Source organism: Ursus americanus, chromosome 30 (genome assembly GCF_024610735.1).
Source record: "Ursus americanus isolate L20-20 chromosome 30, mUrsAme1.1.p, whole genome shotgun sequence".
Classification (NCBI taxonomy): domain Eukaryota; kingdom Metazoa; phylum Chordata; class Mammalia; order Carnivora; family Ursidae; genus Ursus; species Ursus americanus.
The window spans coordinates 7,100,219-7,117,955 of record NC_142156.1 but is presented as its reverse complement, the minus strand read 5'-3'; the positions used below and the strand labels follow the sequence as shown (position 1 = coordinate 7,117,955).

At 42.0% G+C, this 17,737-nt stretch overlaps 1 protein-coding gene across 1 annotated transcript in view; it reads right to left on the bottom strand.

The window, feature by feature from the left end:
• The window catches only part of SLC5A1 (solute carrier family 5 member 1), a 62,788-nt gene that overhangs the window by 27,587 nt on the left and 17,464 nt on the right, over window positions 1-17,737 (bottom strand). Inside the window, exons 3-5 of the mRNA XM_045791444.2 lie at window positions 10,457-10,561; window positions 9,786-9,845; window positions 8,522-8,626 (exon numbers count right to left, since the gene is read on the bottom strand). Of these exons, the coding sequence (XP_045647400.2) occupies window positions 8,522-8,626; window positions 9,786-9,845; window positions 10,457-10,561 (270 nt within the window). The remainder of the gene's footprint in view (window positions 1-8,521; window positions 8,627-9,785; window positions 9,846-10,456; window positions 10,562-17,737) is intronic.

The following is a 17,737-nucleotide window of genomic DNA, read 5'->3' as shown; positions in this document are numbered from 1 at the left end:
CCCCACCTCCTTATAGCTCCTTGGGGCCCTCCAGTGGCTCAGCTCCTCACCAATCAAATCTCCTATTCCCTGCCTCTATTAGTTGGCAGAGAGATAGTCTCACACCAACTCCAAGCTTATGTGCTAATGCACAACGCCCTCTCTCAAGATGGGTCTCCTGAGGACTGCTGTCTTAGCCCCCTGCAGATTCTCTAGCCCCACGGGACCTAATGTCATTGTCCTTCCTGGTGGAGGAGGAGATGCAGAGTCAGATGGTAAGGAGAGAATGGAGACTTAGACCACACACACACACACACACACACACACACACACACACACACACACAAGGGCTAGTGGTCAGAGGACCTGGGTTTTAACACCAGTGCTGCCATTGTAGGCCTGAGTGACCTTGGATCAAACATGTCACCTTTCCATGTCTCTGTGTTCTCATCTTTAAAGTAAGAAGCTGACTCTGAGGGCTTATGATGCTCAATGGCTGGAAGTGGGAAAGTCTTGCAGCCAAAGAAAGCATTCCCCTCCCAGGTCGTGGACCTGTTCCATCCTATCCTCTAAAGCCAGAGAGGAAGAAAGAGCCCTTAGCTGCACATCAGCCTTGCTAAGGGTGAAATGGCCACTCCTTCCTGACTCTGCATTAGGATCGTGATGAGTATTCATAATGTTGAACCCTCCTGTCCCATGCCTCTTTATCATCACATAAAGTTATTTCAGTTGACGGGACCCCAATGATTGATTACACTTCTAACTTCAGGAGTAAATTCTGCCTGTAGAACTCTGAAAGCCAGCAGGAGTGCCTCGGGATACTTGCCATACCTAAGCTCGCATTAGCCCAGGTGCTCTGACATTAGTCTTTGAGTCCTAGGTGCCCAACCTTTATCTGCTTCACTAGGGTTTTTTTTCCTCCATATCCAGAGAATTTTATAGTTTACCAAATGTTTTCAGGTGCATTCATTGTTTTGAGACCCAAAACAAGGTAATAGGACAAATATACTGGCTCCGCTCTACAGATGAGAGAGACAAAGTTAATGACGAGAGCAAGAGCTAAAATCTAGTTCTTTGTCTCCCAGTCCAGTGACTTTCCCACAACAGTAGAGGTAAGAGTTCTCTTTTCTGGATATTTTCTGCTGACAGCAAGATATTTTACCATTAAAAAACACATTTTTTACTTACTTTTAAAATAAAATAGCTTATGGGTGTATTTGGGGAAAAAACAGCACAGAAAGTTATACATTGAAAAGTAAAATTGTCCCTACTTCCATCACTTGGACCAAAGGTGACCATTGTTGAGAACTTTTGGTCCACCAAAGGATTTCTAAATGTCTTACTGAAAAATACATGTCAACCATTAAGTTCCACATCCCCCCAAAATAATACTTATGAAGATGAAAACATGGAATAATGTATACAGTTTGATGCTACAATGGGGAAGAAAGATGACAAAACGGTATGCACATTCTGATTGCAATTCTGTAAAAGAAAGCACACATATGGGCAAAGCCACAATATGAAATATCTGTATTAGAGTCATGGGATTATGGGTGCTTTTCCACTCCAGATTTCTTAAATACCATTGTTCCATTTTTCTTATAGTTTCAAAAGTGGGGGTAATGGAAATTTTAAAACACAGTATATTCTTTAAGGCTATATAAATATACATATATATGTAGTAAAAATATAAAAACAGACCAGAAGAAAACATACCAAGTTTAAGACATGTATAACTTTTAAGAGGGAAGGAAATAGGGTCAAGAAAGGTAAACATAGGGGCGCCTGGGTGGCTCAGTCAGTTAAGCTTCTGCCTTCAGCTCAGGTCGTGATTCCAGGATGCTGGGATCCAGCTCGCATTGGGCTCCCTGCTTAGCAGGGAGTCTGCTTCTCCCTCTCCCTCTGCCCCTCCCCTCTGCTTGTGCTCTCTCTCTCTCTCTCAAACAAACAAATACAATCTGAAGAAGAAGAAGAAGAAGAAGAAGAAGAAGAAGAAGAAGAAGAAGAAGAAGAGGAGGAGGAGGAGGAGGAGGAGGAGGAGGAGGAGGAGGAGGAGAGATAAGCCTTCCATCATATCTGTAATGTTTTATTTCTTTTCTTTAAAAAAATGACAGATTTTTTAAGATCTATAGAATCTGGGATGGTATTTGCTATATTAGTCTTTGTACTTTTCTGTATGTTTGAAGCATCTTGTTATTTTTTTATTTATAAAAGTAGGGGAACCAGCATGGATAGAAAAGAACTCTCCTATAATCCTATGAGACCATTTGTTTCACAGCTCTTCCCAGATTGCTCCTTCTCTAAACATCTCTTAGCCCTTAATAAAGAAAAAAAAAAGGGAATGGAAGGAAACAAGCAAACTTCCAATGATGCTAAGCAAAACCAACTTGAAATGAAATAAAAAATTATCATATTCTAGACCAAGGGTCAGCAAAGCTTTTCTATAAAGTTTCAGGTAATAAATGTTTTAGATTTTACACTCCATATAGTCTCTGTCCAACCTGCTCAATTCTGCAGTTGAAGCATGAAAGCAGCCATAGACAATACATCAAGTGGGTGTGACCATGTTCCAATAAAACTATATCTACAGGGGTGCCTGGGTGGCTCAGTCAGTTAAGCATCTACCTTTGGCTCAGGTTGTGATCCCAGGGTCCTGGAATCAAGCCCCACATAGGGCTCCCTGCTCACTGGGGAACCTGCTTGTCCTTCTCCCTCTGCCTCTCCCTGCCACTTATGCACTTGCTCTCTCTCTCTCAAATAAATAAAATGTTTTTTTTTTTTTAAAAACCTATATCTACAAAAACAGGCAGTTGGATTCAGCTCAAAAGCTTTGTTCCCACCACTTTGAAAATTTGGCTGAACAATGTGCACGAGACTCATGGGGAGTAATAAAATTGAAGATTCAGTTGGGAAACCTCTTTGAGTAACTGAGTCTCTGACCATGAGACTTGCATAGATTACTTGTCCCAGCTCTGACGCTTTGAGATCCTATGATTTTATATATGTGCTTTGTGGCCCATTCTGGTCTGAGTTATATGTGAGCGCCCAATAAATCCTGCCTGGCAACGGCATTTGAGATGGAGAGCCCCATTGCTCAAATTTCTCTTTTCATTTGTGAAAGTGAATGGCTCAGGTAATGAGTATTCAAACCTCAAGTAAAAGCCAAAGCTCTTATTTTCACTCAAGGATCCAAAATGGACAGTGGAGTTGCTGTAAAAGTTTATTGCAGTCACGTTAATAGCCCCAGGAAATATAAACAGGGACATTCGGTCATCACATGTAATTCATAAAATCTGAGGCTTATCTCAAATGATTGTGCACACTTAAATAAGATACATGATACTGGGAAAGTTTACAGAGCAGAATGCTTCTCAGAATTTGATAAGACAGGGTGCCAGGAAGGGGACAGCAGGGAGACAATAAAATTCAGAGGAATACTTGGAGGACTAATCAAATCTGGGTCTCAGAGCCCAAAACCTGGCCACAAGTTGGTAGCCATGGCCAAGATTCTACACCACTGCTGCTCAATGGCCTGGGTTATATCTGGGCCCTGTACCTGAAATGCATTTTCTCTCCTATCAATTACACACACACTGGGTCCCTACATCCTCCCTCAAGCCTTCCTGGCAGGTCCCTAGTGGTTTCCTGTGTGGACTTGGATCTCATAAGGCCACCCTTGTTCTCTTCTTGCTCATCACAAACTATCCAAGCCTCTACATACAAACAACAAAATTGATTATTAATCTTCGTGTGCAATGTAAACAAATACCTATCTTACTTTGTTAACTAACAATTCTTTTCTTTTGTCCATGAACTTTGAACTCATGTGTATCTTAATGTGAGCTCCTAGAAGTACATTCAACATCAGTGTAATTATTTTAATGATTTCATGCTTTATGACTCATGATGAACTGAAGTCAGCCAAACTTATAAAGACAAAGTCTCACGTGTCAACCCTTCCCTGCCCCTCCCCTCTGCCTAAATGTCCCTCCTTCAGATCCTTCATACGCCAGTGTGCAGTCAATGCTCTCTCCTCACAATCCTCTCAAATCCTATTCATGCAAACTTGTTCATATTGCAAGGTCATTTAACTGACTATCTTAATTTTTCCCAAGGTCTTGAATTTTAACTGACTCTGTACTAAAGGAATGAAAGATTTAGAAGTCAGGGGCCACATAATGCCAAAGGTTTTGAGTCAATAACAGGGTCCCTGCTGTTCATCCTAGTTCTGCTACTGTTTAACCCCACAGAGTCCCTTCCCTTCTTGGGACCTACATTTCTCCAGCTATAAAATGAGAGCGTAGGACATAGGACTAGATGCTCTATCCCATTCCATCATGCTATGCCTTTATTGCATCCAAACATAGAGCAGAACTGTGAGAAGAACACAGACTCTGGGACTAGAGAAACGGGATTCCAATCCTGGTTTTGCCATACACTTGCTGTGTGACTTGGGACAAACTACCTAACCTCTCTGAGACTCCGTTATCTCATCCATGAAGTGGGAAATAAAATAGAAATCCTCACCATGCAGTACTCATGTGAACTGGAGATGAAATAAGTAAAGCCCCTCTTGGAATCTAAGCAAAGAGACTGACATTAAATAAAAGGCAGCTATCATCCCTCTTACACATTATTCAAGAGATTGCTGGGGCGCCTGGGTGGCACAGCGGTTAGGCGTCTGCCTTCGGCTCAGGACGTGATCCCGGCGTTCCGGGATCGAGCCCCACATCAGGCTCCTCCGCTATGAGCCTGCTTCTTCCTCTCCCACTCCCCCTGCTTGTGTTCCCTCTCTCCCTGGCTGTCTCTATCTCTGTCAAATAAATAAAATCTTTAAAAAATAAAAAAGAGATTGCTGCCTCTGGGCAGTAGCTGGAGCAGGTAGGATGTCAGGCTAGGCCTCTAGCAAGGAGCCCCAGAAATCATGCAGAGAGGGAGAAACCTATAGCTAGTACTTTTCAAAAGCAAAATTCAGAAAAACCTGATAGCTGGGGGAAGGGCTCCATCAGGACTTGAGCTGAGCGAGACTGCCTCTCAGTTATCTGGGGGCTCCCAAGTCAAGGGAGGTTTAATCAGTAACCTGAACAATAGGTGAGGTGATTGGAAGGCAGGGAGAGAGGTTGGGCATTTAGTTTATTTATATGACTACCCCACACCAGCTCCAAGGACAAAGAGTACCCTTTCCATGGCAACTATAGTGAATAGACTTTTACTCACTTGAACTGTGGACTTGGAGAAGGCTTGATTCCAAGAAGGGGAATCCCAGTAGCCTCCTCTACATGCTTATTAGACAGGTACCACCTCACAAGCTGAACCAAGGAGCAGTTCCCTTGCCAACCCTCACCTAGCTCCAGGGTGACCTCCTCTCCCTCCTTGCTTACATTCTTTTTTCTCCTCTCACATTTGCTCTTCTTTCCTTCAGGAAGCCTGATTTCTCCATCCCTCCCAGCATTTCCCAGTCTACACATTGATATCTAATGACACAGCACTGAAAAGCCCAGGGTCATCATCTTATAACTAAAACTGACCCTGAAAGAGGGGAGGTAAAATCATCACACTGCTAGCAAAACACAAAGGCACCAGTCAAGGGCAGTAGCAGTTTGAGTTAGGAAGCTGGGCAGGGAGGGAGCAGTACTCTGGGAATCAGTCTCAACTCCAAGACAAAGTTCTATCAGCCCTATAGGCAACAGCATGTTTACATTGAGTTGTACAAAAATGTATGTGCGAGACCATTCAATGAGGAAATAATAGTCTCCTCAACAAATGGTGCTGAAAAAGTTGGTACAGCCATTCTGGAAAACAGTGTGGAGGTCCCTTAAAAAGTTAAAAATTGAGCTACCCTATGATCCAGCAATTGCACTACTGGGTATTTACTCCAAAGATACAGACGTAGTTAAGAGAAGGGCCATATGCACTCCAATGTTCATAGCAGCATTGTCCACAATAGCTAAATCATGGAAGAAGCCGAGATGCCCTTCAACAGATGACTGGATTAAGAAGATGTGGTCCATATATACAATGGAATATTACTCAGCCACCAAAAAGAACAATTTCTTAACATTTGCTGCAACATGGACAGCACTGGAGGAGATAATGCTTAGTGAAATAAGTCAAACAGAGAAAGACAATTATCATATGGTTTCACTCATTTATGGAACATAAGAAGTAGGAAGTTCGGTAGGAGAAGAAAGAGAAGAAAGAGGGGTAAACAGAAGGGGGAATGAACCATGAGAGACTGTGGACTCTGGGAAACAAACTGAGGGCGTCAGAGGGGAGGGGGGTGGGGGAATGGGATAGGCTGGTGGTGGGTAGTAAGGAGGGCACGTATTGCATGGTGCACTGGGTGTTATACGCAACTAATGAATCATGGAACTTTACATCAAAAACTAGGGGTGTACTGTATGGTGACTAACATATAATTTTTAAAATATTATTAAAAAAAACAAATGGTGCTGAAAGAACTGGATATACATATGCAAAAAGAGTGAAGTTGAACCCCTGCTTCACATCATATACAAAAATTAACTCAAAATGGATGAATGACTTAAATGTAAGAACTAAAAGTGTAAAACTCTTCAGAGAAGACATAGGGGTCAATCTTCATGATCTTGGATTTGGCAAAGGATTCTTAGAAATGACAGTAAAAGCATAAGCAAAAAAATAAAAGTAGATAAATGAACTTCATCAAGATTTAAAACTTCTGCACCTCAAAGGACATTATCAAGAAAACGAAAAGAAAACCTACAGAATGGGGGGGGGGGAATATTTGCAAACTTACCTGACAAGGGCCCAGTACCCAGAACATACAAAGAATTCTTTCAACTGAACAACAACAACACAATAAATAAAAATAAAAAATAAAAAAATTTTAAAAAATATGTTCATGTAGCCCAGGACTAGGGCTGGGAGGTAATGGTACAAAAGAGAAAAATAATTATGGTAAGCTGAAGATATGGATATTTTCTTTAAAGAAAGTATAGTCAAATACAATGTGTAGACTTCATTTAGATTCTGATTCAAACAAATCAACTATAAGAAGACATTTCTTATATAATCAGGAAAATCTGAATATGGACCAAGTATTAAACCACCTAAATTAAGAAATGCCTATAGATTTTGTTATGTGATAATAGCACAACGGTTATGTGTTTTAAAAGTCAAAGGTGTATTCTGAAGAATTCACAGTGAAATGACATAAGGTCTGGAATTTGGCTTAGAATACTGCTGGGGGAAAAAAGTAGAAGAAATAGATGAATAAGAATGATAAAATGAGGGGCGCCTGGGTGGCTCAGTCGTTAGGCATCTGCCTTCCGCTCAGGGCGTGATCCCGGTGTTCTAGGATCAAGCCCCACATCAGGCTCCTCCACTGGGAGCCTGCTTCTTCCTCTCCCACTCCCCCTGCCTGTGTTCCCTCTCTCGCTGGCTGTCTCTCTCTCTGTCAAATAAATAAATAAAATCTTTAAAAAAAAAAAAAAGAATGACAAAATGATAATATCATTGTTAAAGCTGAGTGATAAGTACTAGGTCCACAAGTGTTCATTATACTATTCTATCTCTGGGTGTATATGTTTGAAATTTTCCAAAATAAAAAACAATTGCAAATGTTGTTTAATATTGTTGTTGTCTTGGCTTTAAGTGATCAGGAAAATAAAAGCACTAGCAGCTGCTTTTTCAGCACACCACCTAGCTAGAGCAGAAGGCTCATTTCTGATCCAACCTGACTCAAATTTCATCTAGGACAGATCTTTTGCAAGATGTTGAGATTGATCCAGTCTTACCTTTGGTGATGGATAGGGAAGGACAAGAAAATGGAGGAAAACTGATCGTACTCAATGAGAAAAGTGATAGAGCAGTTGGCACTTTGTAACTCCCTAGGTGGTGTCAAAAAATGCCACTTTTCTCTCAACCTTTGGATTTGGCAATGGATTCTTAGAAATGACACCAAAAAAGCATGAGCAACATCAGAAAAAAAAAGATTAAAAAAATGATAACAGACAAGAAGCCTCGTGCAATGAAAAGGACAGTGAGTTGGAGACAGAAGTCTGGGTTCTACTCCTGATTCAGGATCCTGAGCAAATATTTGCAATACCCAGTTTTCATTCCCCTGTCCATAAAAGAAGAGGGAAATTTTCTGAGGTCCCTTCAAGAGTTGTCACTGACTGCCCATGTTTAAGTGTATTTACCACATCGCCTGGAGCCAGATTCTGATCCCTTCAGGCACAAAGGCTCACAGCTAACTCTAAGGTTGGAACCAGCCCTTAGATATTGCTAATTCCCTTTCATCTTCTATTGAGAACAGTTTTCACTAAAACTCCTTGAGCCTGTTTATGTTTTTAACCTCCCACATGGTGGAGGGTAAGGAGTTCTGTGTGTTGACTCCTTGATGCATGAAATAGGAATTCACCCTAAGAAGCAAGAAGATCTAAGGGTTCAAGTTAATAGAAACAAATACTGCTGCCCCTTGGTGGGTATGTGCTGAGGAGCAGGAGTGGGCAGGTTCTGAGACGGCTAATGCCAGCCCCCAGGGCTGTGGACTCACCGAGACCTTGGTGAAAATGTAGAGTAACAGGGACAGAACAGAGAGGTAGATCTGGATCCGCTTGCCTCCAAATCGCTTCCTCAGGTACTCTGGCATTGTCACCACCTGCATGGGTTGTAAGAGAGGTCATTGCTAGCCAAAGTGACCAGAAGACTCAGAGCAAGCAGCACAGTGGCATCCACCATGGCATCAGAAGTATGATCAAGGGTTAATCCTCATGGGTCAGAGAAGTCTGTAAGGTAGCCAGATGGCCCCCATTCTACAATCCCTTCTCTATCCCATATGCCCTACCACTGCAAGGGTAGGGTATTTTCCCAGAACATTGAAGGTGCCCAATAGACACGTTTTTAAATGAACACATGACTATACATAACCAAGAAAGTAGATCTTTGCCCTGAAGGAGGGGGTGATAGATATACATTCTTATACAGAGTGCCTACTGTGAACAAGACATCATAACAATGGTAGCATTTTTTCAGTGCACCAAACAAAGTGGCCAGGCTGGGTGTGTGCTTCCCCTGCTCTGCATGCAGGCTTTGCCAAGGACTGTGACTGCAGGCCTCCTCAACTGTTCTCCCAGTTCCTTTCTGCAAATTCTGATGTACTTCTGTCTCACTCTGTCAGCCCTGAGCTTGCTGTCTTCTGGGATCACATACATATCACCAATAGTCTATGAGCCTCCAGAAGATGTAGTCTGCCCTGTGTTTTTTCTGTCTTGCTTTCAGCTCCTAATGTAGGTTTTCATTATATCTCACTAAACAGGTGCCACCAAAGCTGTCTTATGTAAAATGTCAGAGAGATTTAGTCAAGAGATAGAGCATGCATTTGATAGTTGAGTACTAGCTGCGAGAGCTACTAACATACGTAAAGGAAGGGGAAATATAGTTATTTTTCTCATGCTGCTTCCCTTCCAGGAGCAGAGGCACACAGCCATATACCATGAGCACATGCACAGCAGTGCCTTGCAAGTGCACACTCAATGTGAGGGGACATGATGCTTAAGGGGGCTGTGAATAGAATGAGGTTGTTTAGAGGGCTTTTTTAGACAGTCAACTCAGGGCTGAGTGGATCTGTTGAATGCCCCTAAAAGTAGTAAAAAAAATGTTTAACCTGGAAAAGAAAACCAAGACACAGGTGTTCTCTGCCATGTATGTTATAAAGTATCCTCTGCCTTTCAGGAGGAAGGAGCACATATTATATATGTGCGTGTATAATATATATACGCACATACTCAGCAGGAAATGGAATAACAGCAGATACTTACCCCGGCCTTAATGTAAATGGGGACAAACACCCAGCCCAAGACAACCACCCAAATCAGGGCCTGAAACAAACAAACAAAAATAAGCAGAGTCAACCCAGGAGGAACCTTAGCCCATTCTGCTGTCTGCCCTCAACTACTATAGGAAAATCACCAAGTAATTTCCCTTGGGCCTCTGGGGACAACTCTCTAAGTAGCCATCAGAAACTGAAAGAGGACTTTGCTGCCTGATTGGCTCGTAGGAATGATAGCTGGACAATAGTGGAGGGGACCCCAGGGGGCTTCCCACTGACATCATAGCTCTTTTTGCCTTTTCTCTGGTTTACAAGGAGTAAAATACCACTTAGAGAACTTTTAGATAATAATAAAGATAATGGAAATCTGGTGGTAAGAGTTTCCAAACCTCCAATGTGGCCAGAGGGTACAGGAGGACTTGGATTTTTAAGAGAAGAAAAAAAATAGTATTGCCATCATATCAGTGGTTTTCTCATGCTACTCTGGTGGAAGGGGAGCAGTACCATGGAGCTCCTGATGCTGTGCCCCTTCTCCATCTGCATCAGAGGGTGGCTCTGGTTGGTTCCCTAGTACTTAAAGCATCTCTAAGCATAGATTGAACTGGCTGACAGCTAAATCTCCTTCCAGCACCAGGACACAGTATCTCTGATGTTACTCACATTCCATTCAAAGCCTCCCATGGCGATGCCTGATGCAGCTCCTGTCCCTGCCAGCCCCACAAAGTGGCCACTTCCAATGTTACTGGCAAAGAGAGATGCTCCAATCTGGAAACACAAAGAGAAAGTCTGGTAAGGACTCTATGCTCCACCAGCGCACTCAGAGGTAGACCAAGCAGAAAAGAGACATGTCACCCACAAGAAGGACAAGAAAGAGCAGAGGCAAGTTGGGAACTTGACTGTATCTCTGTAGGGACCATTGATTCACAAGGTGGATGTGGGGTCTGGGATAATAGTGAAGATGAAAAGGAGAGGATTGGGGAAGAGGCAGTGTGCATCCCCAAAGCAGATCATCTGTAGGTCCTTTGTCAGCCCAATGGCCAATAACAAAGAAGACATGGGAAACCCCACAGCCCACAGAGCCTTCCTTATCAGTCTTCCAAGAGGCTGTCTGCTCAGAAGCAGGCCCTGTCATTCATCTCTGTGTCCTCCATCTCTGCGTCCTCCAATACTTCTGACATAGGACCTTGACCAATACTGACTTTCAGTAAATGTGGACAGTTTTAATAAAAGGACTCATTTAAACGAAGTCTCTGGGCCTTAGTCCTCTCACTTATCAGAGAAGGCAGGGGGTAGAGCCTATAATTTACAAATGATTCCTAACTATTAAATTCTATGATCCCCACTGGATATTATATAAGACTGATGAATCGCTGACCTCTACCTCTGAAACCAATAATACATTATATGTTAATTGAATTTAAATAAAAATTTTAAAAAATTCTATGATCCCATGTGCCCTCAAGTAACATGAGATGCTACTAATAATAACTCTAAATCAATATAGTATTTTTATTTTTTATTTTTTACAAAGGTCTTCTAGACACCATGGACACATGCACAAAACACTGCATTTTTCAAGGATATACATATATCTAAATATATAGGTTAGAAGACAGATTGGAAGGATATATATTTAAAAAAACTGAGAGTGGAAGCCTAGAAGGAAAAAGGTAGATGAAGGAGAAAACATCAGGTACAACGAGAGGAATCTTGCACTAACCAATCATGATACTGTGCCATCAACTCAACTGCATCTGAAGTCCAAGAGAACTCTAGAAAGTTCTAGAGTCCTTCTGTACCCAGGAGGAGAGGGATAGCACCATTTGATAAGTACCAAACTAGTATCATTATCCCCATTCTTGCTGAGCAATGGGGGAAGGTTGGTAGTTATTTGTCTAATATCCCTAAGGTGGAACAAATCTGGAACAAAACATAGAACACTATTTCCCTAAAGACAGATTACTCCAAGAAACTGTATTAACTATATCAGCCCCTATCCCCAATATAAGACAATGGTTGCTTAGTCTTAACCAAATAGTTAAGTCAAAGAAGGGGTTCCCTAAAGGCCAGGCCGAATATCTCTGGAATGGTAAGATAATGGTATAAAAGTGCATTCATTAATTCACTCGATGAATATTAATTTAGTATCGACTTAATGTATCAACCACTATTCTAGACCCTGGAGATTCCACTGTGATTTCTACAGACAAAATCCATACTCTCCAGAAGCTTATATTCTAACAGAGGGAACATAAATAAATTTTTTAAAAAGAGAGACCAGAGAATGGCGAGTAGAGAGGATGTGACAGAGTAACTAATTCCACCTGGAGTTCAGAAGAAAAGTAGTCATAGTTGAGAAACAAAAAGAAGGCCAGAGTGGCTGGAGTGTGGTAGGCAAGGAGGAGGGTGTTGTGAGATGAGGCTGGGAAGCTGGGCAGGCATACATCATGTAGGTCCTCAGCAGGCAAGGACAGGAGGTTTGGGATTTTATTCAAAGTGTGGGAAGCCACTGGAGGTTTTTTTGGGGAGGTGGGGTTGGCAGAGGGAGAGGAAGAGAGAGAATCTTAAGCAGGCTCCACGCCCAGCATGTGAGCCCAACACGGGGCTCGATTTCACGATCCTGAGATCATGACCTGAGCCAAAATCAAGAGTCAGATGCTCAACCAACTGAGTCACTGAGGCGCCCCACCACTGGAGGGTTTCAATCAGTGGAGGGACAGGACTTAATTTGCTTTTAAAGATTGTTCTCAAGCACGTGGAGAATGTAGTGCTGGGGGTAGGGGGGAAAACAGAGAAATTGTATGGAGGCTAATGCTGTATCTACATGAGAGGACAGTGGCTTGGTCTCTAGTTGTAGCAGTCAAGACAAAGGCAAGTGTAGAAATTGGAGTGTGTTTTAGAAATAAAGTCGGGAATCTAGGAATTACCCTTGACGGACCAGATGTGGGAAATGAGGGAGAGGGTAATCAAGGGTAACTCCTAGATTCAGGACTTAAGTAGGTAGATGCCACTTATTAAGAGGAAAATGGATCCACAGATGAGTGGATAAAGAAGATATGGTAATCTATATATATACAATGGAATATTACTCAGCCATAAAAAAGAATGAAATCTTGCCGTTCGCAACAACTTGAATGGACCTAGAGAGTATAATACCAAGTAAAAAAAAGTCAGTCAGAGAAAGACAAATATAATATGATTTCATTCATATGTGGAATTTAAAAAAACAAAACAGGGGTGCCTGGGTGGCACAGCGGTTAAGCGTCTGCCTTCGGCTCAGGGCGTGATCCCGGCATTACGGGATCGAGCCCCACATCAGGCTCCTCCGCTGTGAGCCTGCTTCTTCCTCTCCCACTCCCCCTGCTTGTGTTCCCTCTCTCACTGGCTGTCTCTATCTCTGTCGAATAAAATAAATAAAATCTATAAAAAAAATAAAAATAAAAAAAATAAAAAGCAAAACAATCAGAAAAAAGAGACAAACAAACAAACAAACAAAAAAACCAGACTCTTAAATACAGAGAACAAATTGGTGATTGCCAGAGGGGAGGTTGCAGGGGATGGGCGAAATGGATAAAAGGGATTAAGAGTACACTTATCTTGATGAGCACAGAGAATTGTATAGAATTGCTTTGAATCATTATATTGTACACCTAAAATTAATAAAATGCTGTATGTTAATTATACTTGAACTTTTAAAAAGAAGAAGAAGGGGACATTGGGAGGAAAGCAGTCTGTTAGAGACATTCACCTCTTTCTCCTCAAAGCTTGGTGGCAATAAGAGTGTACTTTTAGTCAGAATTCCCTTCTGCATGTAGCCTGCCTGTCCTGGCCCATTATCTTTTCATTTATCATCTCTCACTTGATAAATTATTAAGCCTAATGTTATACTATTAAGAGCATAATTATCAGTAATGATTAACTGCATTAGATTAACCTTAAGTTCAAGAAGTCCTCTCCAACATTCCCCCAAAGGGGAACATCGGACTTTAAGCAGTTGCAGGGTTTCCTGACGTACCCCTTCACCATCTGATGGAATGGGGGCCAGGAGAGCTTTGGGAGGTAGCACATGTCCTGCCCAGATTCAGTTAATTTCTGTCATGGTCACTACTATTCTCCCAGTCACTTGCTTTGGCTTCATTCTGGACGTCCTCCCTTCACCCCATGGCCTTCACACAATCATTTACCAAAACCCTGATTCTGCCTTCACAATGTTAAAGGCACCTAGCACTTGTTTTACCGCCCTTGTACAGGAGGTGATTATCTCTCAACAGGCTTCTAGATGCTCTTGTCTCCCCCTACCTACATGGCCAGTTCCACAAAACACAACTCTTATCAAGCCACATTTCCGTATTCAGAAACCCTCCCCATCCCGCAAATGGGCCTGCCAAGCAATCTTCCTGGAATTTCCAGGTAGTCCTCTGGGCACCTGGGTGGCTCAGTCAGTTAAGCATCTGCCTTTGGCCCAGGTCATGATCCCCGGGTCCTGGGATCGAGCCCTACATGTCTGGCTCCCTGCTCAGTGGGAGCCTGCTTCTCCTCCCCTCCCCCACCCCCCTCGTGTTCTCTATCTCTTAAATAAATAAATAAAATCTTTTAAAAATCTATTTAAAAAAAAGATGCAGTCCTGGGAATTCAACAAGATTTCAAGTTCAAGTCCCCTCCAGTGAGAAGTATGAGACTAAAAATTAGAGTTTGAATACTTTCTTGACCTCTTACTATCTGTGTGATCATAATATCTGTGAGCTTCAATCTTCTCTCATGACAGGGTTATTCGGGAGTCAAATGAGATTATGAATCAGTAATGACTGACATTTAGCTGGCCCTCAATCAGAGTCCTTTCTCTCCTCCAAGAGGACAAAAACAATTCACGAGAGCTACAACGGACACTGTTATAGACTGAATTGTGTTCTGCAAAAATCTATGTATTGTAGTCCTAACCTTCTAATGTGACTTTATTTGGAGATGGGGTATTTAGGGAGGTAATTAAGGTTAAATTAAGTCATAAGGGTGGGGCCCTAATCTCATAGGACTGATCCTTATAAGAGGAAGAGACATCATCTCTCTCTCTCTCTCTCTCTCCCTTTCTCTCTCCCTCCCTCTCTCTCATTCTCTACTCAGGAAAGAGGCCATGTGAATGCAAGGACAGAAGGTAGTCGTCTACAAGCCAGAAAAAGAGGCCTCACCAGAAACCAACCCTGACGTCACCTTGATCTTGAGCTTCCAGCCTCCAGAAATGTGGAAAAATAAATTTCTCTTGTTTAAACCTCTCAGTCTACGGTATTTTGTTATGGCAGTCCAAGCAGGCTAGTAGTAACAGACATCACTGCTTTATCACTTCCACTCCGCGGCCAGGTTTTCACTCTGCCCTTCCTCTCACTAAAGCTCATTAACAATGTTTTCATCACTCTGATTTCCCAAACACTCTCTGTCCACTCCTCACCCACATTCATGACCATTTGGGAGTCATGCCGCATCCAGCAGGTGACCCAGTGACATGAATAATCATGTCCTTCTCTGTAATTTCCTCCCACATTCCCTCTGAGTTCAGGACTTTAAACTTCATCTAAAATTTCCCCAGGTTGACCTTGGTTCTGACTAACTTCTTTCCAAGCCTTCCTCATCCCCTGATGGGCTCAGGAAGCTATTACAAGTATTTAGATGGCTTTGCTGTAACCCTGCAAGTTGAGCTGGGTCTGACCCCACCCAACACGTTTGATAGCATGGTAATTGGGGAAATAACATAAGGTGACATCAAAAAATGGCAAAAAGACTATGTGTTCCTTTGAATTTTGGGAAATTCGTAATCACATTTTACTGCCTAAACTTCCTACCCTAGAAAGTTGGCAGGAGAGGAAATATATGGAGAAATTATAGTATCGTAAGTCTTCCAAAGTTGTATGGACCCACAAATGTCACAATTTGAATCCCCTCTGCAACACCCTTCAAGTGATGGTCAGTTTTGCATGCATACTTTTAGTGACAGAGAACTCCCCACTTTACAAGGCAGATGAAACCACAGGGGAACAATTCTAATGGTAAAAAAGTTCTTCTTTACCTTGAGCTGACAGCTACCTATCTGACTACTTCTGCCAAGTCAAATCTCTCTCCCACAAGCTAGCTCTTCCAGTGTCTAAGGAAAAGGGTTGTGCCTACCCTCAAATCTTCTCTAGGCTAAGCTTCCTCTTCTCATATGTCTACTCCTCACTGGCCATGGACTTGAATCTCATCAGAAATTACAGACCTTCAAGGCTGTCTGCAATCCAGCCCCCTCCTCCTTCTCCAACCCCAGCAGCCTCTCCATACCGTTTCATATCCCCTACACTCCAGCTAAATTACACCGATTCAGTTTCCTAGATACGCTCTGGGCTTTCCTACCTTCTGTTTTTATTTATGCCATTTCCCTCTGCTTGAACCTCCTCTCCATCAAACTCTGATGTCCCCAAATCACTGACCCAGTCTTCAAAAGGAATCCCAGTCCCATCTCTCCAAGGACACTCTTCAGAGCTGATCTCTTCCTCCTCCAATCTCTTACTCCCACTCCTCTGTCTGTTGCACTCTCCTGGGGCATGACACTGCTTCTGCACAAGTGTTGCCCCCCACATATCTTAAAGTCCTCAAAGAGCATTTCTGCTTCTACTTAACATAGAACCTTTCTTGCACATGACAAGCATGCCATTAAAGTCTGCTGAGTGAGTGAGTGGGTTGGTGTATCAATTCCTAGGATGGTGGCAACCAAGTGCCTTAGAGTTGTACTTATTCCCACTGGCTGTATAGAGTTGGGATTCTTCATAGGGACGTGTCAAGGACGGCTCTCTCCCGAGGAAGAGGCAATAAACTTGGCATGCCAGGACCAGATGGGGCCCAGCAGAGAGCAATGGGGCATGCTACGACTATGCACTACTCTGAGATCATCATATGGTGACCTGTAAGATCAGTGTTAGTAAAAACAAGACCTCAAGTGGAATCTGACCCTCCGGGTTAGTCCATCAAACAGGCAAGTAAATAGGTTCTCCCATATATTTCTGACATAAATGTAATTCTGGAAAGTAGTTTGTTGGTACATATCAAAATCTCATCTCCTTCCACCATATGATCCTACCTTTAGTACTTTACCTCAAGCAAATTATCAGAAATACAAAGATTTATATATAAGAATTTCATTAGTATGTTCATTGCCATATTATTTACAATGCAGGAAAGTTGGAAACAACATAAATGCCCAACAATAGGAAGACAACTAGATAAATTAAGGTATGTACCTGTGATGGAATATTTCATAGCCATTAAAATCAGTGCTTTGAAGAATTTGTTATGATGGGATGATAAAAGTGATAAAATGTCAAATAATAATAAAGTTTTATAGAGATAGTGATAGAGATAGATCTCCAAATTTACCAGTGGTTATCTTTGACAGAGGAAACAATAGATGTGTTTTTGTACTTTTTTTGTACTTTTCCAATCTTTCCACAATGAGTTTGTGTAATTTTATAAGCAGAACACAATTCTTTAAAACCCTTAACAATAAAGGGAAATCATTCCAGAGCTGTCTCAGATTCACTTGCAGAGCCTGAAGAACAAAGAATGCAGGAAAGTTGTGTGTTTGTTGGGGGCAATATAAGAAAAGACATGAAAATGTCATTGAATGCTACCTAAAAATTATGTTTTGTGTGACAGGAAAAAGAAAACAGGAAATATATGGGACGGCCTATTTACTTGCCAACATCCAGTCATCTGATGTTAGAGCTGGAATTACCTTGGAAATAATGAAGGTCAACCTTGTTATTTTCAAATGAAAACAAAATTATAGCCCAGCGGAAGAAAGTGATTCAAGTTTACACATTAATGTTATCTTTATTTCCACGCCTTTAGGAAAGAAAGATAGCATGACACTCCAAACCACTAACCCAAGAGTCAAGAATTGCTTAAGGCAATGGACAACGG